This window comes from Peromyscus leucopus, chromosome 18 (assembly GCF_004664715.2).
Source record: "Peromyscus leucopus breed LL Stock chromosome 18, UCI_PerLeu_2.1, whole genome shotgun sequence".
In the NCBI taxonomy this organism is placed as follows: Eukaryota; Metazoa; Chordata; class Mammalia; order Rodentia; family Cricetidae; genus Peromyscus; species Peromyscus leucopus.
Window position 1 is genome coordinate 22,870,515 of NC_051078.1, and position 27,268 is coordinate 22,897,782.

General features: G+C 39.3%; 1 protein-coding gene across 3 annotated transcripts in view; it reads right to left on the reverse strand.

Annotated features, from left to right (window-relative positions):
* Lin7a (lin-7 homolog A, crumbs cell polarity complex component) overlaps nucleotides 1–27,268 on the reverse strand; it is a 142,841-nt gene that overhangs the window by 65,762 nt on the left and 49,811 nt on the right. For 2 of the 3 annotated variants that reach the window (XM_028873025.2, XM_028873026.2), the window contains exon 2: nucleotides 26,873–26,991. In XM_028873025.2, coding sequence (XP_028728858.1) covers nucleotides 26,873–26,991 — 119 coding nt within the window. Of the gene's footprint in view, nucleotides 1–26,872; nucleotides 26,992–27,268 lie in introns of those variants that run through there. The other variant, XM_028873027.2, reaches the window with a different exon arrangement.

The window sequence follows — 27,268 nt, forward strand, 5'->3', positions numbered from 1 at the left end:
GAGTAGGATGGCTAATTAGATTATGGGATCACACATACGGCTAACATGTGCGTTGAGTGGCTGCTTCCTATAAAGTGAAACATGCTCTCCCGGAAGAAAATCCAGAAAGCTTAAGAAAGTCACAAGGTTCAAAAATCTTAGAAAGTTATGAGACTGATAAAGTCTCTCTTGGATGTTACATAAGCATTAGATTATTGAGGAAGAGAAGAACATCTGTCTGAGCTGCCTGTAAGTTGGGCAGCGAGCTCTAGGCATGTAGCTTTCATGACTTATTGCCCATGCATAGGTGGACTTTTCACTGACGCAACTGCCTTTGAGTCATTTGAGCCTCTATAAGCAAGCTTCCTCAACCACAATCCTGTACGCAACTCCAAAGGTCACCGAACCAGATGGGTACAGTCACTTCTTCAGCTGGTGCCCTGTCTTGGGTGAGCAGATATCTATCTGTTCACGTCTCATTACTGAAAGTCATGCGATAGGGTCATTAGGGCACCTCACATAGCAACTCATTGTGCATATTAACGCAGAAACTCTCAGGAGATCTTGGATCTAATACCCACTGGTGTCTTGTGAATGTGAGGATGAACAGGCAACTGGAACTGAAATAAAGAAGAGTTAAGAAGTGACACTGTGTGGTGTTTATTGGAGAGAAGGATGAGACATCTCTTTTCTTGAGATAACAGAAAGCGGCATATCCTTCCAGGGAGTTCAAAGTGTTTCTTCTTTAAGTTGGCTAGATCTCAGAATTGTTGCCAGGATTCACACTGAAGTATGGGAGTAGTTTTGCCTATATCATTCCCGTTGGAATATAAGCCACTATGGGCCATTTCAGAGATGGTTTGTTTCTTAAACAAGAATTTGTGGTCTAGGTAAGGAGATACAATGTTAGAGGAACTTAACATAGTGTGTGTGTGTGTGTGTGTGTGTGTGTGTGTGTGTGTGTGTGGTGTGTGGTGTGTGTCTGTTTGTCTGTCTTGGGGGACTTTGTCACAAATGGCAAGGATAACCCTTTCTCCTTTTTGAAACAGAAATCAGTATTTGTTTCTATTCAATAAACAGATTCTTCAAGGACCAACATTAATAAAGATAGGAGTCTCTCACTTTTAATTATTTTACATAAATTAAAGGTTATTTGATAGACATAAGGTTTTATAAAAGGAAGCAATCAGTGAGGCTAGTCTATCAAGAGTAACAGGTTCTTGATTACATTTGAATATTATTCAGTTTGACTGCTAAGTAATAACTAAGAGTCCCTTTCGAAAAACTGTTAAGTGGCTTTTTGCTTCTTCAATATGGCTCTTCTTAACACAGTTTCTTTTTTTTATCTAGTATAGTTACTCACACAAATAAAGTCTTCTCTTTCCATGTGTTTTCATTTAAATTTCTGTTTGGGTTCAGAAGAACTCAGACAGAATGAAAGTTTCAACTCAGGGTGGCTCAAGGCAGATGTTCCCTAAATGTAGCTGCATTATCAAATCACTTGGAGACCTTTAAAATACCCTGGCGGCCCTCTTGCTCCCAGCCCCAAATGCTGACCAAACCGAAGTGGGGTGGGAGCTAGGCAAAGGATATCTGAAAGCTTTCTAGGTGATTCTCATATATGACAAGGTAAGAACCAGTGGGTCAAACACTAAGAAATGACAATAATAACAAGAAAGTTCGGCATAAAGTGAATCTGTATTAGTAGTTTAGGGCTTTCGTCTTTCCAGAAAGGTCCCAGATGTTTTGCCCAAAGGAAGCCTGAGAATGCTAGCTTTGCTTAGAGACTTGTTTTTTGTAATTGTCCTAAAACTGCCATTGTCTCAAAACCCGCCTTTAGATGGCAGATGACCACCCTTGAACTTCCAGTCAGAGCATGCTGTTTGAATAAGGACTGCATGCTTCCCTCTTGGCCTAACACTTAACAAGGGGAATGAGACCAAGATGGCTGCCTCCGATTACAGGAGTTAGAGTGACCCTCCTTGTTTCCTGAGGCACACTGAGGCTAGATTTAAGAGATGGGTGCACCTGAGAGCAATCTTATTCCAGCCAGCTGCAGAGAAGAGTCAGGGCTCCACTCACCCGGGAGCTGGGACGATTAGTGCCATTCATGTTTTCACATTCAAATCCACAGCCTGAGAGTACTTGGACAGGCCGCCTCTCATACAAGAATTCTGTTAATTTTCTTTGACTCCTCTTTTTATATAGACACGTGTTCAGTATTAAGGAGAACTCGTGAAGATATCAAGGCTCAGAGCAGTATCAGCTGGAAACTTTAACCATTTACCTGAAACCATGCTTTCCTGGGTGCCAAGGTTTTACTCTCAACTTCCCTTCCATTTTGCCGTTCCTAGTGTTGTGTAAGAACTTGGTGTCTCAAAATATCAACGCCTTTTCACTCACACTTTGTTGTATTTGCCAGCCATCTCTTTCATATGCACAAACACGTGAGAAAGAGTTCCGAGATGTGTTTCATGTTGCCAGTTTAACAGGATAGCATTTCAAATTTCATTTGAAGAATATTTTAAGATTTCAGTCCATATAATGTGTATCCCTTAAGTGTTCCCTTACAGCTAAACAAACTGAAGATTAGAAACAGATGTTTTTAGCTTCTTGTGTCGTCAAAATAATAGGTAACAACTAGACTCAATTTTGGTATCATTTCTTTTCTTTGATAAGGCTTCAGTCACCACCCACAAGAGTTCAGCAGTAATTACCAGAGGCCACCTACCTAGTACTAAGGTAATCATTTATGAAGGTCTTCTGACATGTCAGTATTTACATATGCAAGAATGAAGAGACATTTTTCCTGCTGCTAAGCGATGAAAGACACTGCAGGGGGTTCCACATTACCCACATAATGTTCCTTGCCTTTTGATATATTCTCAGTAGAAGTTCTCAGGAATTAATCTACTAATCAGAGAGTGACTAGTGTCTATCTCATGTAACAGTCTCTGAACTGAGAGATCAGTGAGATGCTGCCTGCCCAGCTGTTCATCAGAGATCATTGCTTACTTTAATTAACAAATTGGGAATATATAACCTTTGGATATGGTCACTGGAGGGTAGGATTTTTTTTTTTCGGCAGGTTTCACAGAAACTTACATTCACGTCCATCCTTGAGGAAATCGTAGCACAGAGACTAGTATTCAATGTCAACGATTAGACATACTACACCTCAAAATGCCCAGCACTTGACACTTAAGGAAGATGGGTAAGATACCCATTCTAAACAAGGTCAGAATTGGTGTCCAGGAGCTGGAGTGTGAAGCCAGCAGGAGATAAAGTTAAGGTGACCAGGTCTTAGTTTAGGCATAGAAAAGAAAAAGGAGGCATATAGACCATTAAACCTAAGAACAGGTCAACTTAATTTTTTAAGGAATGTAGTTCATGAGACACATGACTGGTCCTCTCCAGCTCATATTAAGGCCCGTGGAAACCCACTTTGATAGTTTAACACATGTTTTCTGCTCACAAGATCAAGATAATTTCAGTCTCACTTAGAGGGTTTTTCTGAAGAAGGAGTTCTAAAGACATCTCGGTATGTTCTGTTTTTCCAAATAATTCCAGATGTTAAGTTGGGTTGCTTAGTTGGTTGGGGTGGACTCATCTGCAGGTAGATTACATGGTACTTCACCTGAGCACCATGAGAAACATGTGGCAAAGATTCTCCAAGGCTTAGAAAGAAAACCATGATGTCGAATTTTTCCAGTTACATTTTAGGAGTTTGTATAATAACCATAGTACTTTTTGAAGAATATGCCCCCTTTTAACAATTTAATTTTATGTTTATGAGTACTTTGCATACATGTATACTTGTTCATCATATGCATGCATGGTACCTATTCATCTTTTGGGACTGGAGTTACATATCATTGTCAGCTACCATGTGGGTGCTGAGAATTGGACCCAGGTCCTCTGGAAAAGCAGCTAGTGCTCTTAATTGCTTGAGCTATCTCTCCAGTCCAAACAGACAGAGTTCTAATTTTCAATATTGTTAAAAATTATGTCATGATATGTTGTGTAACAGTTTCCTCTGAGACTGAAACATTCCACCCTGTAGTAAAGCTCCTTAAGTGGAAGTTATACAACTCAAAATAGTTCCAGGAAGTCCCTGAAACTGACCAGAGTCATTACACCTCTTCCTGTCAGGGCAAACTATAAAGAACCTGAAATTCTATCATAAATGTAAAGAACATTTCCAAAGAAAGGGTCAAATATCAAAGGTTATAAAACTAGCAACTTGCATTTTGAAGGACTCTCTGTCATAGGCAAATGTAAGGAAGCCTATGTCAAGAACAGTAAGAACTGAGGGATTGTGTGAGCATCTCGTGTAGCTTCTGCTCCCCTCTTTCAGCCCTTCTGAAGGACAGAGGAAGTGAGAGGAGAGAAGGTAAAGCAAGTCTGCCAGTCATTTCTAGCTTTGTTCTTATAGGCCCAGGGCAAAGGAAGGTCAATGGAGAAAAGGGAACAGGAATTGTTCCTTGGAATTAGTGTACATCCTTTGGTGACTTTATTTTCTTTTTTTTTTTTTTTTTTTTTTGGTTTTTTGAGACAGGGTTTCTCTGTGTAGCTTTGCGCCTTTCCTGGGACTCACTTGGTAGCCCAGGCTGGCCTCGAACTCACAGAGATCCGCCTGCCTCTGCCTCCCGAGTGCTGGGATTAAAGGCATGCGCCACCACCGCCCGGCTTGTGACTTTATTTTCTAAATGAAAATATGTTTATTGGAAGGCAGTGTCTGAAATAGTATCTCTAAAAGATTATTTTTTCTATTACCAAAGCAAAATAAGATTGGTTATTATCCAGCTGCTTTCAAATCCAATTAAACAGTTTTGTATATTTAAATTAGTTATTGTAATCAGGAACCTCAGTTTTTCTTTTTTTTTTTTCTAGTTGTCAATATGAACATTGATACCAAGCACATTGACAAAGAATTCAATAAACATTTTTCTAATCAGTATAGAAAGGAAACCAATAATCAAAATATCCAGATGTATAGAATTTTACATCTTTTGTAAATATTTTGCTTATAGAATCATGTTTAAGGAAGTATGCATTATAAAATAACTTTTAAAACTAATGTTAATATTGACTTATTAGAAACAATAACTTCTAGAATCTTATAATACAATGTAAACATTTCATCACTGAATACTGAGTCAAAGTAAAATGGGTTCTATTTTCTTTTATAAAATGGCAATAGTTTCTAGAATACAAGCATAATAATTTATACTGAAATTATGTTTCACTACTCACTATGATTATTTAACTAATAAATGTAAAGGTAGGATAAATGCTCTGAAATTTCCTTTAAAGGTATCACTTAACAGAGGCCAATATTTATTTTATGGCAATTCAAGTTGGGGATAATTCACTTGCATAGTTACAGGATCAGATTGTAAACAGTTCCCTTTTTGCCATTGAACTCATTACTTGGAGGATTATGCTGCCATACTTTGAATAATGCATATATTTTCATGATTATGCCACAGTGATTAAATTAATATATTAAAGCAATTCTTTATTATCCAAGTTTATCTTTCCTTGACTAAAAATTTAAATATCAAGTATGATTCAGTGACTTTATTACTTGAAGTTCTAACGTCATAAAGATCTTGAAAAATGCCTCTCTTGGCTGTCATAATGTACCCAAATTAATTAAGGTGAATGAACACTGTGAATAGGTCTCTTCCCCTTAATGATTATTTAAATAGTTGCCTTTGCTTGACAAGGTACTTTGTATGAAATGTCAGCATAATGATCACACTCCTAAGTACAACTTTTCAACCACAATAATGAATTAATTATGGTCCTCTCATGGGACTATCCTCAAATATTTTAAATATTTACTATTGACAAGTTCAACTGTCCATAATGTTCTACACCATTTAGATTTCTTCCAGTCTTCCTTTCTCTTGGCTATTTTAATTTTAATTTTAACGAATTGACAAATCTTTATCACAGCTGTAGGAAGAAAAGACATTCTAGGTTGTTTAAGAAAGTTTGTCACTTAATCTCCAGCATTCCTGTTCTCTCAGTGAGCCACAGTTGTTGGCTAGACATTTTCTTGCGCTGAAAGTAAGACCTTTCTCGTGAATATGGGAACTGAATACTATTAGAGAAATTTCAGTTGAAAATACTTAAATTTACTTTCTCAAACAAGGAATCAATGATCAATGGTACTCTTGCTCACTTTTCCTATTGATTTATACCCCTCAGAAGTTAGCTTGAGAATTCTGTAGAAAGATGTATGTGGCACTGTTGTCTTTGTATCATAATATGCCAGCTGAAATACTTAAGCAGCCATCCCCTCTTATAACAGGACTGATCCTAACAGGGCCAGGTTTTTTTTTTTTTTTTTTTTTTTTTCCTTTTTCCCAGGGGCTAGTTTGCTAAGACTTCTGCCCCATATTATCCCACCATCCTATGTTGACTCATGTCTGGCTTCAATCAGACCGTTAGGAAGTACATGCAGTCTGGTAGCCAATCAGGGTCCTACCCGGCCATAAGCAGGAACTGTTCTTGCTATTTTTCAGTCAAACTAACCCCTGACACAGCAGACAGACCCCCGAATACCACAACCACAATTGCTGACGAGATGTCATGAGCCAATCAAAAAGCGATTCCTGTACCAGTAAGAGTCTATACCCACTCACTTCAAAGTACACTTAGCCACAGCTTGGAATTCCCCTAATGCTGTTTAAAAGGAACCCGTGAGTTTCTCTCAGAGCCACATTTGCCACTGTGTCAGATGGTTGACCCCTGCATGCTGGAATTTTTGTTTGTTTGTTTGTTTGTTTGTTTGTTCGAGACAGGATTTCTCTATGTAGTTTTGGTGCCTGTCCTGGATCTCACTTTCTAGATCAGGCTGGCCTCAAACTCACAAGTATCCTCCTGGTTCTGCCTCCTGAGTGCTGGGATTAAAGACATGCACCACCACCACCACCCTGTGAATGCTGGAATTTTTTATTAAATGCGCTTGTTGATTGCATGTGTAACTGGTGGTCTTTTATGGGACTTCTTGCGGACCCCAACAATATCAGGTTAGAGAGATCTGATGATTTTGTATTTGTAAAGAAAGTATGTGAGCTGGTCATTGGTAGCACACCCTTTTAATCTCAGCACCAAGTGGGGAGGCAGAGGTGGGAAGGTCTCTGTGAGTTAGATAGATACTAGCTTGATTTCAGAATAAGTTCCAGGTCAACTAAGGCTACGTAGTGAGATGGGTTTCAAAAAGAAAAAAGAAAAGAAAAGAAAAAGACTAAAGAAAATGATGTCAAAGAGATCAGGAAACAGAATCAACTAACTTGAGCTCTTAGGGCCACACAGAGACTGAAACAAAAATCAGCTAGCCTACATGGGTCAGACCTAGGCCCTCTGCATATATGTTATGGTTGTGTAGCTTGATCTTCTTGTGGAACTTCTAACAATGGGAGTGGGGGCTGTCTCTGACTCCTTTGCCTGCTTCTGGGACCCTTTTCTCTTACTGGGAAGGGGAGTACCTAGTCTTTTTGCATCTTAATAGGCTATGTTTGGTTGACCTGGGAGGCCTGCCCTTTTCTGATGGGAGACAGAGGGAAAAGGAGTGGATGGGGTGAGGCTGGGAGGGGAAACTGCAGTAGGGATGTAATATATGAGAGGAGAAGAAATTTCTTAAACATTTAAAAGGTGATAAAAGTGAAAAGCAAAAAAAAAAAAAAAAAAGATATGATTGAGTATTCCCCAAATCTCAGTTCTCCTCCCTGTTTGCTTGGCCCCCAGGCATAAGGATCATTATTGTTGCATTCAGTATGAAAAACACGTGTGTCCCTTATCATCAAGGTTATACTTTGGTCAGTCACCCAGACCTTCATGATTATGCTGCTACTGCTCATTGGCCCATTTCTAGAAGTGAACTAGAGGAGGGGGGGCAAATACTTTTTTGATGGTGATGAGCCACACACCTAGGTAGCCTTTGATTGTTGTTTACTTGGTTACTCATTTGATTTTAATGTTCATTAAACTTTTTTTGTTTATTTGCATAAAGTTCTAGAGACACGTTCCAAAACAACTTTAATTTTATGCTACTCAGCACCAACTAGTTTTGATGACTGCTTAAAATTTCTCAATCTCATTTTTTTCATCTGTGAAATTATTATACCAAGGTATGATAATAGATCAGTCTCAAATCACCAAGCCCTGAATTTTAAAGACAAACATTTCGAGCACATTCATTTTCCTGGAAAAGGGGTCAATAATTTCATCAGATTCCTGAAGAAACTAACGATTCTTCGAAGGCACAGAACAGAATGACTACATGTATCTCAAATTCCTTTTAACCCCATATATACTGCTCACATTTGTGTCAAACACAACATTATGTGATTACCACAGGAAAATCCATATAATTTAGTCTTACATAGAACAAATATTTGTTGACTGCTCATTTCCTGACAGACATCCTATATACTAATTTTCTACTGTAATTAAAATGGAGGATAATTTTTTTAACCTCCTGTCTCATGAGCTATCTCACTCTTACTAAAACTTAATTAACTTTAATAAAAGAAATGGAGAGGAAAGAAACCATGAACTTGAAACTTCTGTCTTTGAATGATTAGGCTGTGTTCTATTTCTTTCTTTCCCCACCGGACCTCAGATACGAAAGACAGAACAGGAGTCATAATTTCTACAGCACAAATTCCTCATTGTCTAACAATCCATGGATGTCTTATATTTATTAAGTTAGTATCTTTCTTTCTCTCTGACACACACACACACACAGCAATATGCACACACAGAAAAACACATACACAGATACACACAACCCTCTTATTGAAAAAAAGTGAAAAATAGCTAGAACCTAAATTAGATGCTGTCTCACCACACTCATAGCCGTGATTCTTCTGAGAAAGATAAGTGGGTTTTAGTGCAGGGATAAGTAAACTGACTAGTTAAACAGAGAACCCAGAAAAAATCGTGTTGTGTATGTGTGTTATGACGGGTAATCATGTCATAGATTGAAGGGCTTTATGACTTACTCACGCCGTACATAAAGTTGAAACTGAAGATTTATCCTGGGGTCAAAATATGAACTTGAATTTATGTTCATACTATATCCAAAAGTAAACTCTAGTTGCATATGTTTGAAAAATAAAATTTTTACTTTAGTAGAAAGTATAGGTTAAGTATTTGGATGTTAGGGTTGGGAAATATTACAAGATTTCCGAAGAGCAGAGGTTATTTTAAGAAGTGAATATGTAAAACTAAGAACTTTATTCATGAAAGGAACCTTAAAAACAAATCAACAAAAAAACTGTTGTCTTGATGTGTAGGTGTATCTGTATGTGAGTGGAGGCAGATGTCTGTCCTTTCTTTTAACCTTGTTCAAGGAAGAATCTCTTTTTTTGCTTTTTTTTTTTTAAAAAAAATTATTTATTATGTATATAGTATTCTGCCTGCATATGTCCTTGCAGACCAGAAGAGGGCACCAGATCTCATTATGTGTAGATGTAGGCCACCATGTATTGCTGGGAATTGAACTCAGGACCTCTGGAAGGGCAGTCAATGCTCTTAACTGCTGAACCATCTCTCCAGCTCCTCTTGTTTTGCTTTATAATATGCCAGGATAGCTGGCCAATGAGCTTCCAGGAATTATCTCTGGCTCTCATCTTATTGTAAGAGCATTGGCTTTATGTGGGTTATCATTCACAATAGAATTTTAGGTGGCAGTCAAAACAAATGAATCATAACAACACAAAAAATATGAGTAAATCTTAGTAGCAACTGTTAAAAACTTGATGATTTCACTAATATAACTTTTATTATATTTTTAATAAATTAAGTATCTTTAAAATATATTTTTAAAAAACATTACATATTATATATATATATATATATATATTTAATATATATAATATGTTATGCCCAGGGACACACCCAAAAAGACCACCACAGAGACTGAATCCCACATGTAAAAGCAAAGAGCCTTTATTTTCAAGCTCGGAATTGGACTCCCTGTCTGACTCAGAGGTGAGAGCAGAGAGCCCTGAGCACAGGCAGGGTATGGTTTTTATCATAGTAGAGATTGGGGTGAGGGGATTTCCAGAGTTCAGGACCCTGATTGACTGACATTTGTCTAGGGGTATAGGGAATAATTGAAATGTTGGGTATTTCCCCTTAGATGCAGGCCCTCCCTGGGTGGGGTCAGCTTATGGCTTTTTCTGGATCTGGGTGTTACCTGCCAGTAAGTCTGTTACAGAAGCTGTGTCTGGGGCTCTAAGCCTGTCATGGCAGTTGTGTGGTCAAGCTATTTTGGGCATGTATGTATGTATGTATGTGTGTATGTATGTATGTATGTATGTATATTTATGTCTTTAAATCTGGAATGTGTCCTTTTGAGTGAAAAAGACAGGATGGGAGGATGAAAGAAAGAAAAGAGAGAAGAAAATAGTTGTTTTCCATACATTTGTGTTATATATGGTAGCAATTTTATTTTTTTGATACATTTGAATCACTGTTAGAAATAACAGAAAGCTGGTTGAAGATGTAACAATTTGTAAGCTAACAATTTCAATGGGAGTCTATAAATAGATTTGTCTCTATCAACATTGGCAACACTAAAGCAAGAAAAGGGTACATGACTTATCCAATGGGGGGGAAACAGTTGTCATCTATGGTGCCCAAAATAGAAGTTCTGATTTCCACTCCTATGATCTCAATAGAAGACAGAATGTTCACTCCATTTGACTGATAGAAAATACAGCTTCTCCAAGGAGTCTATTATTTTGAACTACTGTGTGAGTACATGCAATTACAAGCTTCTTGAAATATGTACTGTTTATTTTATCATTTGTAATAGCAAATAAAAGCTTACACTGAGAATTTACCCAACAGTGACGTTAACAGCCTCCAGTGGGATTGCACACTACTGTGAGGGTCTAATTGAGAAAACTTGAAGATCAATGACCCATTAGAGCAATTACAGTCTAAGAAGGTTCCTGCCACACAGACCTTCTTCTTGCTACAAGAAAATGACATGTTGAAAACACTTTACACACCATAAAAATAAATGTATCTACTCAGATAGAGCGGCAGAAACAGAACTACAATTGTATTTTATAAATTCTTCTAATGAATGAGGTAATCATTTCCCTCCTGCATTTTCCCAGATGAAATTATGAACCATATCCTCAAAAGCAAGTACAATGAGTACATCTATTCTTTGTTGTTATTATAATTATTATTTTAATATGCATAGCATTTATGCAAAAGCAGAAGAGGAAGCACATATGGCCGGTAATTATAAGAAGGGATGTTCAGCAATTTAATGATCAAATAAATGCAAATTCCCGCTGCAATGAGATACCATTTTAGTGGTGAATGTTCAAATGTCTTCACTTTCAATTGGTGCATTTTAAATGTCTCATATACAGTTAAATATCCCATTGCATATGACCCCCCCATTCTATTCATACACTCACATAATGTTCTCATATTTCTACCATCCACATATGATGCCTTCTTTCCACGTTGATGACATACAATCCATATGAAGAAAATAAAGGCTGTGTAACTACAGATTTACAAAATTGGTAAGACTTTAGAGAAGAGACTAGTAGAACAACATTCTCATATTGATCCCATAGTCTCTCACTGGGGGACACTCTTTATTCTGAGGGTGAACAATGGGGAGGTATGTGATAATTGTTTCTGATAATCTGATGGCCTTGTGGGGCTACCTTGAGCAAAATCACTGTTGTGTGTTGCTAGTGTTTGAATGTATCCTTTCCAAAATCCAAGTGTTGTCACAGTGATAGTAACAACTATCATACCTGGTAAGCCATTGTTTATTCATTTGTGGAAGTAAGTGATAGGGATTCACAACACGCCCCCAAGGTTGGGCATGTTTGCGCATGCGGGCAGACCTAGCCACTTCCACCATTTCCGGGTTGAAACTTCTCCGTGACCAGGACCCCTGTGGTTGCATAAAGTGTGGAGTGCAACCATGTGATCTACGCACATGCGTGGAATAGCCACATGGCCCTGTGTGCGCAGGCGCGACCCAGCCTTTATAAGTCGGTGCCATATTCCCAGCTCCATCTTTACTCACACGTCTTTCCCTCAGGTCTGAGCACCTCTGTGTCTCTCTCTCTCTCTCTCTTTTTTTTTTTTTTTTTTTTTTTTTTTTTTAGTTTTTCGAGACAGGGTTTCCCTGTGTAGCTTTGTGCCTTTCCTGGAACTCACTCTGTAGACCAGGCTGGCCTCGAACTCACAGAGATCCACCTGCCTCTGCCTCCCGAGTGCTGGGATTAAAGGTGTGCGCCACCACCACTCAGCCTCTCTTATCTTAACAAAACTCTTGATAGTGGATTCTGTCGTGTTTCATGACATTTGGTTGCAGGGTAAGAGCACCGCTAAATAACTAACAGTAAGTCCTTACAAAAGAGGCTTCTGCCATGTGAGTGTGAAGTAAAAAAACCCAACAGGTACTAGATGCTGTTGCTTTGGCTCAGGTGTTTTAGTGTTTGTTCCTTATGAACTACGCAGTCTCGGGTTTTTTTTTGTTGTTGTTTTTTTTTTTTTTTTTTTTGTAGCATTAAAAAAGTGGAACAAAATATATTTAAGTGCTCTTTTATCCCAACCTCTGCATTTATCCTTAATTTGTGTTCTATACTACAAAGTATTAAATGACTTTTTTTTTTTTTAAGTAAAAATAAATGGCTGCTTCCTGGAGAGTAATGAAACTAAATCCACCAAATCACTTATTTAAAAGGCTTGATTTTTTTTTTTTAAATAATTTCATTGAGTAGCACCCTTCATCAGCTTAGTCAGACCTTCGAATTAGAGAGGTTCTTTTTCTAACAAGAAAATGTTGATGTTATTCTTAGTATTCAATCGTTTTTGTGACCATTTCAATAACTGTGGGCGCTCCAAGTTGCAACTTACATGAGTTTCAGTAACAAAGAGGATGAACTACCTATCATACGCAGGACTCTTATTGCTACACTTGAGTTTTCTAGCACACTTGGCTTGAACTCAAGCTTTACCAATCCTTTGTCTCCAAGGGAAATGAAATCATCTTGGAAAGTCCTCATCAACAGCCTTTGTTAGCAAGTGAAGGCATTTAAATCCTTCTTTTGAATTTGAATGATCTGAACAGAAGTAACCTTTGAAAGAGTTCTGCCCTCTTCCCAGGTGTCTGTAGGGCCTCTTGTGGATGGCTGACAGCAGGCATCTTCCTGTTAACTTTCTTGACCCTTCTTGTCGCAGGGAAGGCGCTCCTGTTTCTACCTCTATCTTTTCCTTCTAAAACAGCAGGCATTCAGTCTCCCACCAACAGAAGAGACTGTAATTGCAAGAATATGGCACTGCTACACCTCAACTTTAAGCCTAACATTTACAAGAAAGTCTCGTCACTAAAATAAAATTCTCTTGTTAAACTGTTCTAAGATTCTTCTATACTCAAAAAAATAGAGTGAAACTTCTGACCCTGGTTCAGCAAAGTACATGAACAGTTTTCCTCCAGAAAAGCCATGAAATTTCACCTAGCTAAAACGACGTCTTTAGTTCAAGTTCTAAACAAAAACCTTTCAAAATAGAGTTTCAAAGATATGGCTATGGAATGAATAGCACACTTTCAAGGGCCCAGGCAAGGCATCTGTTAGGGATATGCAAGGCTTTGACACTAATGAATGCTGATGGCGAAAGCAGTACATGCCTCTGGTCTCATTCACCGCACTAAGAGAGCTAGATTTTGGATGGAGAAATTGTAGATCTACTCCACATATACACACACAGGCTCTGCCAAGACGTTTCTTCCATTAGGACTTCTGCTTGATTAAAAAACAGTTCGCTGTTGGAAGAACTTGGCCTTTAACAGTGCCCAGGAAGCATCATTCATGTGCACCATGGGTCATTAGCCTTTACATGCTACATAAAATTCAGTGTTTTGCTGCTACAGTGACAGTTTCCACCCAGTTGCACACAAAATGGGAAGGACACAGCTGTTATTCTCACCACAATTGGCTTCAAAATATGAGCCAAATGTCAGAGTTCAGGAGGAGGTTATGTCAAGTGAGCAGAGCTTCTCCGTGAGCTTTCTTCTTTTTCTGACCTACCCACCAGTTCAAGCATTTCTAGACCACTTGACTTGATGAAGCTCTCTCTACTTACTTAGGGGTTCTTTTCCTTGGAAAAGTGTCAGGGCTTTCATGATGGGCAAATGTAAGCTTAGTAACGCACTTCCTTTTAAAGTGTGTGGCTTTTCTATAGTGAAAAAGTAATCTATGCTGTGCGATGTAGTTTCAAGAGGTTCAGAAATGAGCTCTCCGGACAGTGGGCTCATTGGTAGGAAACACAACACAGAACAATTTGGCTTTTGTGTCCCATTCCGTTTAGCAATGCAAATAAAATCAAAGGAAATGTGAGGGCCATTCCTTTTCGTTGACACGTTTCAATTTTAGTTTAATGTGAAGAGAAAGAGATATGCACAATTAAAAAGTCAGATACATTTTCTTTACTTCTGTTCAATGCAGTGCTATCCTAGATGTCTTCATCCAAGGATGATGGTTGTTCTGCTACTCTATCCATATATAAAGAAAAGCATTAAAATTTTACTAGCAGAAAACAAAACAAAACAAAACAAAAAAACCATATTACCATGAATAACTGTGGCTTTTGCATTATAAAGGAAGAAAACAAAACTGAAAGTTAAATAAAAAAATCTCATATATGTGTATATATACACCTATGTGTTAGCTCTTACTTTACCATGTTTATACATGACTTTCAGTTTACGATTGCCTGTTACTGAGAATGTACATATTGCACAATAATACATGAGCAAAGTCTTCCTCTGTTGAAGGGCTAATGTCTAGAATGTTTAAGGAAGTTAAGTGCAATTTTTCTTTCTTTCTTTTTTTTTTTAATGTAATTTACAGGCAAGTGGATGGAACTAGAAAAGATCATCCTGAGTGAGGTAACCCAGACCTAGAAAGACAAACGTGGTATGTACTCACTCGTTAGTGAACATTAGCTGTAAAGTAAAGGATAGTCATGCTACAATCCACAGATGCAGGGACGCTAAGTGACAAGGAGGGTTCAGTGAATCCTCCCGGGAAGGGAAAATAGATTTCTCTGGTGGACTGAGGGCAGGTGGAGATGGAAAGAGGAAGGATAGGGGGGTGGAGGGAGAAAGTACTTAGAGAGATGGCTGGAACTGGGGGACATTTCCAGGGTGATGTGGCAACCCAGTGTGATGGAAACTCCCTAGAATCTTCGAGGTCGACTGTAGCAAAGACTCCTAATAACAGAGGATATGGAGCCTGAACCAGCCATCTACTATAACCAGGCAAGGCTTCCAGTGGTGGGACTGGGACATCAACACAGCCACAAAGCCTTTTCAACCTACAGTTTGTCTTGCTTGAAAGATGTGCTGGGGCTATGGGGGTGCAGAACTGGTGGAGGGGCCAAACATTCAGTGGTCCAACGTGAGGCCCACGCCGGAAGAGGGAACCCACACCTGTCACTGCCGAGATGGCCTAGGAACCAGAGGCTGGATAGCCCAGAGACCTAGGTTAGAACCAAACACAACTGGACAAAACTGAAACGAAACAAGTCAATGAAATGCTTCCTAAGGATAGTCTGCTATACTCACAGATTGGTGCCGAGACCAATCATCCTCAGAGAGGCTTCATCCAGCAACTGATGGGAGCAGATGCAGAGACCCACAGTCAAACACTAGACAGAGCTTGGGGAACTCTGTAGAAGAAGGGTTGTAGGAGGGGTCAAAGATACCACAGAATCAACTAAGCAGGGCTCATAGGGACTTACAGAGAATGAAGCAACAATTAGGGGGCCTCTATGCATCTGAGCTCGGTTCTTTGCTTATGTGTTATGGTTGTGTAGCTTGGTCTTTTGTATGAATCCTCTCAATGGGAGTGGGGATATCTCTGATTCTTTTGCCTGTTCTTGGGACCCATTTCCTCCTACTGGGTTGCCTTGTCCAGCCTTGATATGAGGGTTTGTCATGTTGGGTTGATGGGAGACCTGCTCTTTTCCGAAGGGAAAGGAGGAGAAGGGGATCTGGGGGAGAGGGGAGGTGCCAGGGAGAGACTGGGAGGAGTGGAGGGTGGGAAAACTGCAGTCAGGATGTAATATATGAGAGAAGAATACATTTTTAAAAAAATGGGTGAGAGTGTAGTATCCATTTCTTAAAGCATACAAAAGGCCATCCTCCCTGGAGAAATACATGGGAAACCATAATTTGCTACTACCTCACTCTAGTTGCCTGGCTGTTATCAGATAGAGACAAGGTAACCAGAATTATCCAGGATGGGGAGAGGAGGGGATACATGAACACTGTTGATAGAAACGTACATTTCTAAAACTACTTTGAAAAATGTCATGGAAGTTCTTTGGAAAATTAAAAATAGAACTAATGTATGATTCAGCATTTCCAGTCTGGGAATATACCCAAAGGAAATTAAGTTGGAATGTGAAAGAGATGGCTGTGCTTCTATGTTTATTGACGGATTATTCACAAGAACTAAGCATTAAAACAAAGGGAGCAAGACAGTCCCATGAGTGGGTGAAGATGCTTCCCACCAAGCCTGATAATCCAAATTCAATCCCTGGGACCTCCACACTAGTGCCATGGTATGACCCTCCCTGCAGATACACGTAGAGGTTTTTAAAGTATTAAAACAAACCAAAATCTGTAACAAAAGAGGAATGAATGAAGAAGACGTGGTGCAAATATACAATGGAATAGTATCTAATCATAAAAAAATGGATGAAATCCTATTATCTGAGATAATATGGATGAACTTTCAGGGCATTATGCTAACTGAGGGAAGCTACGCACAGAAGAACAAATGCAATGGTGAATCTTGGTGGCCAGTTCGATTGGGCTTGAAATTAATAGCAGACACACCTCTGGGAATATTGGGGGGTGGGTCCATCCATCCCCCATTAACTGAGAAAAGAATGTCTGTCCTGAAGGTGGGCGGTCCTATACTGTTAATTTAGGTGCCAGACTGAATAAAAAATGGAAAAATGAAGCAAAACAAACGGATAAAAACAAGCAAGAAAACCTGAGTAGTGCCAGCACTCATCTCTCTGTGTCCTGATAGCGAATGCAAAGCTATCAACTCTGTCCTCACCTGCTGTGTTTGGACCACTGGCCTTGTGAAACCATGAGCCCAAATCACTCTCTGAGGGTGCTTCTTTCAGGTGTTTTATTAGAGAAAGTAGGAAGCTAAGCATCACAGCAAACACTGCATAATCTCACTCAGATGCGAACTTTAAAAGCCGTTCCTTTGAGTGGAAGGAGAAAAGCAACATCTGGAGATGGAGGGGAGGGTTATCACAATCAGCAGAAATAAGGTCCGATGTTCTGCCATACAGTAGGGAGATCACAGTCAACCAGAAGGTTTGTTTTTACGTTTAAGGAACTTTGGACTATTGTCAACACTAATAAATAAAGGATGAAGGCAGTAGGTGATTGACCAATCACCTACTGTTTGGTTAATATACAAAGACATCATGTATCAGACATCAACTCATATCATCTAAACAGAGATGCAAATCTCTCTGCCCTAACGGAGCTTGAAATACATTCTCTTGCCTCTGCTGTTGCTCTTAGAAGACCCCTTCATTTTGAGAGAACCCATCAGTGAATAGTCTCACATGCTTTGGTTATCTACATCCTTCATATATTATCTGGTTCTCGGGCATGGTTTCTTGTTTCTGCCCTTATCCAATCTAATCGGCTAACAAGTCTTATGTTACACACAATTTCTCTCCTTTTGACTTCACTGTTAACCTTGCCTTCTAATTATATGACAAGGTATTCAGGTGTCTTACAATGTTGGGTGAGTTATTCTAAAAGCAATACTGTGTGTCAACGTGTCTCAATATGTGGAGCCTCTTATAAAAACCTTCATTTTTTTTTGTCATGATTTTAAAAAATGCAAGAAAATCTTTTTTTCCTAGCTAATGTTTCTATTGAAACATATCAAACATTTCAATTTTTACACAAGACCCCTTGATCAAAAAACAAGTAGGGGAGGAAAAAGTTTATTCTGCTTCCACTTCCACAACACTGTTCATCCTTGAAGAAAGTCAGGACAGGGACTCAAACAGTAGGAACCTGGAGGCCGGAGCTGATGAAGAGGCCATGGAAGGATGCTACTTACTGGCTTGCTTCCCTAGCTTGCTCAGACTGCTGTCTTTTTTTTTTTTTTTTTGGTTTTTCAAGACAGGGTTTCTCTGTGTAGCTTTGCGCCTTTCCTGGGACTCACTTGTTAGCCCAGGCTGGCCTCGAACTCACAGAGATCCACCTGCCTCTGCCTCCCGAGTGCTGGGATTAAAGGCGTGCACCACCACCGCCTGGCCAGACTGCTGTATTATAGACCTCAGGACCACCAGCCCAGGGATGGCACCACCCACAATGGTCACACACACACACACACACACACACACACACACACACACACACACGCATGCACGCACGCACGCACGCACGCACGCACACGCACACACACATTGATTACTAATTGAGAAAATGCCTTACAGCTGGATCTCATGCAGGCATTTCCTCATCTGGCTCCTTCCTCTCTGATGACTCTAGCTTGTATTAAGCTGACCCAAAACCAGCCAGTACAACTGACCCCTAGTTGGCACCTGGAATGGGGTTATTGCTGTGATAGATCTGTCCATGTTTTGAGGAAGATTGTGGAAGGACTTTGGAATTTTGGACTAGAATAGCCTTTGAGTATCGAGAGCTCAGTGGGGTGTTCTTTAGGAAGATAAGAATGCTGTGAGTAGTAAAGAAGATGGAAGTCTGGCTTGTGAACTTCAGAGGGAAATTTAAAGACTCTATCAGGGCCATTTGCTATTTTGAATTAAGATTCTGTCACTCTGGGCAGCTGGGGCTGAAGAGTCATCCACAATTAACACGAGACCAGCACCACTGAAGTGAAACCTTGGTGTTAATTCAACAATTGATGCTGGTCAGCTGGAGCCGAGAAATTAGTGATGATTAAGAAGAGACCAGCATTGCTGAGGTGAAATCTTCCGGGAAGTGTTTTCTGAGAACACAGAGAAGCTGTGTTCTAGAAGCTGCCAAGGTTGTACCTCCTATTCACAGCCAGGTTTGGTAATGCGTAAGTGTAAGTAGCAAATCCAGGGGGTACCGGATTTGGATGGGGAGCAGCTGAGGCTTGGCACTATGAGAGGTCAGGAGTGGCCACTGGTGAAGGCGCAGCCTCCGTAGCAGTTTTGAACAGCTGAACCCAGGATTAAAGGATTAAAGAAGTTGAGGTTTGGCATCATGAAGAGAGCCTACGAGAGGCTATTGGTGAAAGTACAGCCCAGGAGCAGCAGAAGACTCCAGCAGTTTTTGAGATGCCAGTACCACGGGAAGACCACCAAGAACAGCAGCAGCAGTGGAGTGAAGTGCGTTTGAGCCTAGAAGACAAGCTGTGTGTGCTGCCCGAGGGTGGAGCCAGAGAAGTGACCCAAGCCCCTTGGAGGAGCCCAGAAAATTGTGAGTGATCCCAGATAAATTAGACATTGAGTTATTTATACTGTTTGGAGTATTGCTTGGTTCAGATTGTGACTGTGCCCTGGTTCTTCCCTCTGGAAGAAGGTATTTAACTTAATTTAATTTTATTTTTTTTACAGGGAGTCTATAGCTGAAGGACTTTGAACTTTTCAAAGAGATTTTGGAATTTTAGAGAGATTGGGTATTTTAAGGACACTGACATTTTAATGTGTTTGAGGATGTAAAGTATATGGGACTTTTAAAGTTATTTGTGTTTTTAATGTGAGATGTTGGAGATAAATAAGAAAGGAAAGGTTGTGGCTTAACAATGATGCGTTTGTGTGTCAGGTTGACAGGGGTCAGTTGCACTGGCTGGTTCTGTGTCAACTTGACACAAGCTAGAGTCACCAGAGAGGAAGGAGCCACGTTGAAGGAATGCCTGCATGAGATCCAGCTGTCCGGCATTTTCTCAATTAGTAATCAATGGAGGAGGGCCCAGCCCATGGTGAGTGGTACCATCCCTGGGCTGGAGGTCCTGGGTTCTATAAGAAAGCAGTCTAAGCAAGCCACGGGAAGCAAGCCAGTAAGAAGCACCCCTCCATGGTTTCTGCATCAGCTCCTGCCTCTGGGTTCCTGCTCTGACTTCCTTCAAGGGAGTGTTGTGGAAGTGTAAGTGGAATAAACCCTTTCCTCCCCAACTTACTTTTTGGCCACGAGTTTCATCAAAGCATTCAAAACCCTAAGACAGGCCCATCTCCAAAGACATGCCCATTTTTTTTTCCTGCCATTTACTGACTACTTGCTCTTAAATAGGCATCATATTAATCAAAATATTTCACTTTATTTAGTCTTCCCATGAAACTATCATTGTCTTATCTTAATTTGAAATAGAAGATAGATTCAAGACATAGAATGTAAATACTTTAAAGGTTATATAGTTAAGTAACCAAGCAAAGGAGTGGACTTAGGTTTGCCTGAATGCATTGTAAATAACCTTTCTGCAGTTTTCTGTTTATTATATTAATCCACAGTTCTGCTTATCTGCCTGTGTCCTCTCCTCTTCCTTTCCTTCCTCTCTCCACCTGTCTCTTGCTCATACTTTTCCCCATTCTCTTCCACTCTCTCTTCTTCCCAGTTCTTTTCTCCACTGTTATTCTTGTCTAATCTCTTGTTACTACTGATCCATGTACATGTTTCTCTGGGAAATTCTAGTTCTATACTCTATCTTCTAAATAATCATTAATTCTCTCATGAGGCCATTTTCTACATTTTGGTTCACATGGTAGACTGAGCTGTATAGAACACTATCAACATATTCATCATATGACTTTTCTCAAATGTGCCCCTCCACACACACACATTGGGAAGCACTAGACTCTGGAAAAAGCATGTCTTACTAGACAGTAGTCTGATAACCTCATAATATTTTCCTTTATCTTATCTATACCTTTAAGTCTATGGTATAGAAACTTCATATAGAGAAATGTATATGATTAGATTGAGAATAGATTGGTAATGGAGGGCTAATGAATTATATCCCCAGGAACAAAAGAAAAGACCAAATAAACAATATAAAAGCAATCTATGACTCATATTTCTCAAAACAGTTATAAGGTACATAGAAGTCACGGGTTTTTATATTGGCTCTTACTTTCACACACTTATTTATTCTACAATCGAGCTACCATCCAAGCCCCCCTTTTTCTTAATTAAAAAAAGTGTGTATGTATCATATCAATTAAAATAAATTTGGTTTTATTATGGTAGTTGGTCAGTCAGGATAACCTTGGCTATGCTATGGAACAATAGTCTTAAAGTCTTGAGGACTTAAACATTGAATTCTTGCTCTGGCTATGTGTTCATTAAGGTTGACCAGAACACCCATTTCTCACTCTAAAACCCTAGCAGACTGATAACATCGTATTACAAGCTGCCTAGGAAAAGGGACAGGAATGGTGAGTCATTCATTAACTCAGCGGCTTCCAGAGGAAGGCAGAGCATAAGGCTTCCATTCACATACCACTGAGCAAAGCAGTTGGGATAACCATGTCTAACTTTAATGAGGATGGAGAAATCTAACTCTGGGTTGTGATAAGTAGTAGATGAAAATTAGGATATTTTTGTTCAAACCTTACAGACTATGGCAGAATATTATGCATGTGGAGGTGCTACATTTTCTCACCATTTCACTATATTAGAAAATTTTAACATGCAATATATGGTGATTGGCTAATGAAAATAATTGGGGTGACTATATAATTTTATTCTATATTTTTGGTTCAAACATGCATATTACAGTAGTAAGTACTGGAGACCATTTTTCCCAGCATCCATTCCTGGCAGTGTGTCATACTCAGGTCTGGAGGAGTACATGATCCTGGGGAGTGGGAAGCTTGAATGCTTTACCACTTGGAAGATGGTCACAGTGACCAAATTACTAGTTAAGTTTTTTGATTACTTTGCCTATGAAAATAATTTCTTTATATTCAGTTACTGAAATTGAACGTTTCCTCCCTCTCCCTGATAATGGTTTAGTTTCTATTATTCTTTTATTTGAGAATTTAGTACAGTATATTTTTTATCATACTCTTTTTTGCCAGATTACCTTCTCCCAACTTTGTGTTCTTTCTCTCTCTTAAAGCAAAATCAAAAACAAAGAGAAAAGGCCGCTGAGACTCCTGGAGTTCTGTTTGTGCCAGCCTGCCCTGGAGACCAACTGATACACCTAGTACAACTCCACTGAAGAAAACGGATTCTTTTCAATTCTCAGTAGCTATCATTTGTGAATAGCTTCTTGACTAGGAGTAGCATGTTGTGCCCACTTCACTGATTTGGTACTGGGATTTTGTCTGGCTTGAGTGGTGCATGCTCTCACAGTCTCTGTGAGTTATTATCCACACTAACCCTGCTATGTCCCCAAACTGTGGTTTCCTTCTACATCAAACAGCTGCAGGTCTCTGTGTTAATTGCCATCCACTTCGAGCACAATCTTCTCTGCTCAGGGTTGTAGGGTGCACGGATCTGTGAGTACAGCAATATGTCATTCAGAGTCACTTTGTTGCTGTTTTCATTTAGCAGAATAATAGTACTGGGTTTCCCCCTAGGTCCTGTAATCTATTTTGTCTCAGGTTCTTGATCTTATTAACAATATAAGGTATGAGTTCTAGCTTTGGTGGGCCTTAAATGCAATGAAAAAGGGGTTCATCACTCCCCTAGCATCCATGCCACAATTGTGCCAGTGGGCATATGTTGCAGACAAATCATTATTACAGTTTGCAGGGTTTGTAGCTGGGTGAGACAGCTGATTATTTTTCTCTAGTAGCCTATATAGTACCTCCAGAACTACGGATTGATGGTCTCTTAAATATGGTTATTCACACACTTCTTTCTTTATCTGACACACAGAACATGCAATATTAGGGGAGAAAGCCTGTGTCTTTGTAATCACCTGCTACATTGAAGTCAAACATTGCCATGTAGTGGGTAGCCATTCCAACCTTGACCTGGAAGTTCCAACCCCCATTGAGACTTGGTAACTGTCACGCCTACAAGGCGGGGCCAAGGGAGGACCCTGAAGACCCGAGATCGGGATGTGCCATCTCTCTTGATTCCTGGACCCTGGACCCTGGACGCTGGAGGTGGACCGAGCAGAGACCTCCAGAGAACACCGCTGGACTGCACTATGCCTTTCCTAGACCCTAGACCCTACAACCTACCAATCCCTTCATTTGTAAGTTACGCCACTAAATAAACCTCCCTTTTAACTATGTGGAGTGACCTTAATAATTTCATCAATATTACCATTCTGAAATCATTAAATTTGAGCCTCAAGTTTAAAATTTAGTCTTTTATCAAACTATTCAGTGTAGAGCTAAAACACGCTCTAGCTACTTAAAAAAAATCACAAAAATAGCTGGTGCTATACAATCTTTACTTCATCTTTCCTTCAGACTCTTATGTGAATACTCTCTTATCTATCTGTATAGATGTAACTCATTGTAGAAACATAGTATCACATGTTAGCCCATTTTTTAGTCACCTGCTCTGAGGTTACAGTCACAGAATGGGTACAGTTTAACCAACAATCATGTTCTTTCAAGATCTGTCAACAACATCAAAAACCAACTAAGTTTAGTGTGCTAAGTTGAATGTTGTGTGTGGCTTGGCATGTTAGTTTGTATGTTCTACTGATAGAACAACACTTTTGCTGCTGGCTGTGTATGGTGGTAGTCCTCCCACAGTACTGATCCAAACATGCATTGTTTTCAGACATCAGTATTACAGATTACAGAAATATAGTTAAGAAAACTTTCAATATTTTCTCATCATTGATTTTTTTAGCCTAAAACACATGAAATTTCATCTAACTCTTTCCCTGGATGCATTGTATATATGCCAAGAGTTGATTCAGTAATTTCATGTATAGCAAAATATGAAATTACCTCATACAATAATAATTGTTGCATTTATATAAGGCAATATTTGTAAAAGCTGACCCTACCTTCTTGTTTTGAGCATATGTTATTGGCAGTTATATGACCTACATCTGGTTTTGCACTTTTAGCTATAATGTAATGGAGTTTAAATGGCAGGTAACAAATATTTATGGAAAAAATGAGTTAACTTAACAACAAAAATCCTAAGATCATTTAAATGAAAAACAAAATTTCCTTATTTCTTGCCAGCCATACAGAGGCCAGGAATGAAAGCATTCTTGGCCCAAACTTATTTCACTTTTGGATATTCATTGTGAGACTTCCTAGAGTCAATTTCTTTATTGGCTTTTGATCCACCTATCTGGCAGCATATACTCATATTTCATGATGCATTGTCATTGAAGGCATTTTCATTGGAATGCTCTTTAAAGTTGTGTTACAATTTCGCCATAGCTTCCTACAGCTCATATAATGTAATGCAGAGATAATAATGATGATAACTGCAGACTGTAGATGTGCAACCGAGTCTACATCACTGCCAGACAAGGTAAGTACTGACTCCAAGAACAAAATTATGAGTAAGTACATTAGTGTGAACATAAAATTACTTCTACCAGTCCAGGTTTATACAATGCAGATAGTTGCATTCTCTTTTTTATGAACATCTTTTTGTATTCTTGAGTGTTAGCATGTGTTGATTACATAAAATAATGTACTTCATCATAACATTTTCATGCATGTCTGTCCAATTGTCAAGACCCAGACTAAGAACCAATGGGTACTTCCATCGCTCAGATGCTGTGTATTCAATTCATCAACAATCTCGGTTCATTTTCATCTCAGAAATATATGAAGCATTTGACAACTTCCTGTGACTGGACTGCTGCCACTTTGTTTCATCTCTCACTCAATGTCCTTATTACTTTGTTTCTGGTCTCCGGCTTTCACATTTGTAGCAGTGTCTGTGCTTTTGCCGTAGTCGGAGAGACCTTTCCCAGTGCAAAGTAGGTCTGGTCAAACATCTCCCAGACAGCCTCACAGAGAAGAAAGTCCAGTGTTTTCATACGGCCTATGAAGCTTTCTCTATGAAAGGCCTATGAACCTGCTCTCCAGCTGCTTCTAGGGAATGGATCTTGCTCACTCCGTGAAGACTTGCTGCCTTCCAGGGCAGTCATTCTTGTGTTGAGACCATTCTTGCCTTTGAGGTTTTGCATTCATTGTTTGCTGTGTCTGAAACGCCATCCTCCTCAGGATGCGTGTGACTTTTTTCAATATACAATTAGTTTTTTTTTTCCCTGACATTCCTAAATTGGTAAAGTCTTGCTCCAACCGTTTTGATCCACTTTTCTCCTGTCTATGGCATCATCACTCTCTGACTTTCTATTGTAAGCTGATTTATCACCATATTCTTTCATGAAGAGTGCAAGTTTTGTGACCACAGAGACTTGGAATTGATCGTGAGCCAGATAGTTACTGAGCAGAGATAAATGTTTTACGTGCCTTGTCCTTGAGTCCCTTCTGCAGAAATCAGAATGCTGTGACACAAAAGAGATGATTTAATCTCTAAAAAAGGAAAAGTTGGCTACAAATTCTCAAGAGATCACACAATCCAAAGGGAAAGAAAAAAGAGCCCGGAGAACTTAGCTGCTGCTTCTATGAGTTTAGAGGAGGTTATATGAGAGGCGTCCATGAGTTTCTCGCACCGTAGACTATTTTGTACTAAGGTGAAGGCAGCCATAGAACTAGTCCTTCCAGCTTTTGATCAACTCACAGGTTGAAAATTCAGAAATGTAATTGTAGTTATTTATTTAAGCTATGTTTAGTATTAAACAAAAAGCAAATAGTGAACAACTTCGTCTGAGAAACACTGAGCACAAACCGTCTAAGTCAACCCCCCACCAAGTCTAAACCCTAAATGCATTGCAGAGGCTACGGTTTAAATCAACAGAGTATGTGCATCTCTGACGCAGTGAACTAGGTAGGTCTTTTGTGCCTATATCAGTGACCCATAAATCAGCATCATCACTTGCAGAGTTACAAAAGAAGATGGAAGCCTGGTGCATCTGTCCTTCAGAGGCATGGGCTCTATGGTAAAACAAATTCTGCCCAGTATTCAGTGGTTTCACATGGCCTTGAGGAGGAGACCAATAGAAGATCCATCAGCTGTGACTCTTAAAATAAAAGCTATGCTATATTTATATGCTCTGGGTTCTGATTAATGGATTTTTATCTAGTGAGTGACAGATAGGGTATAGTAGGTTACTAAATAAATGAGTTAGCTTCTATATCTGAAGGAAATTTTCTTGTGACTAATTAAATTAATCAGTTGAGTAAGTCAATTTTACCACAATCCAATTTATGAGATTTAAATTGTCACATGAACACACTTGTTTTTAACCTCACTTAACAAAAACAGTGATTAGCTAGGAAGCATTATGCAGATTTGCTACAAAGGCCTGCCAGCCTATTTGGAGATTTTTTTCCACGATCACACTAGACATTGTATTTAAGTAACCATAACTTCAACTGTTAGGAAGTTACTCTTTCAGATTTAACTATGAAAGTTTTACTCAGGTATACCCCAAAGAAATCACCTCATTAATTATGATTATTTGTACTTGAATTTCCAGGTCGCTTCATGAGACTGCTAAGTAGTTTAGAAAGCACACTACAGTCACCTGTGGAAGCAGATCCTGTGCTGGTATCATAAAATCAACATTTGGTTTTATATAAATGTATAATTTCTGCCTGGGTCTAATTTAAGCGTTCAGCAGACTAAATTATGTTTTATCATCTGTCCAAGGAGCTAAAAACAGCAAGCAAAGATGTACTTCCAAGCTTAACAATTTCAACTGTTTATATGGCAAAACGTGTTTTCTACCCAGAAGACATATGGCCAAATGTAGTTGTCAAAAATCTGGTGTCCTACCTCTCGGATTGCTGTACAAAACTCACTCTGAAGCACCTTTTTGAGAGACTGTAGCTTGTGCACAGGTACTTCTCCTGATTCTTGTAGCTTTTCCAGTAGTTCGATTGCTCTTGCCACATCTGAGTGGAGGAAAAAACAAACAAACAAACAATTTACATGAGACAGAGAATAAACTATCATATCAGCAAAATGCCATCATTTCAAATGAGTGATGATGCCATTCCCATTGATAATCAGGTAGAATTAATTGTAGAATCAAAATATAACTGAATATAATATAATCAGTTATAACTTGGAGCTTATTGGTTTCATCTTCTAGTCAAAGGTTGTGGGAGCCCGTTCTGGGGTTCCTCGTGGCTTTACCAGCAGGTCCGAATAGAGGATGATCAGGACCAC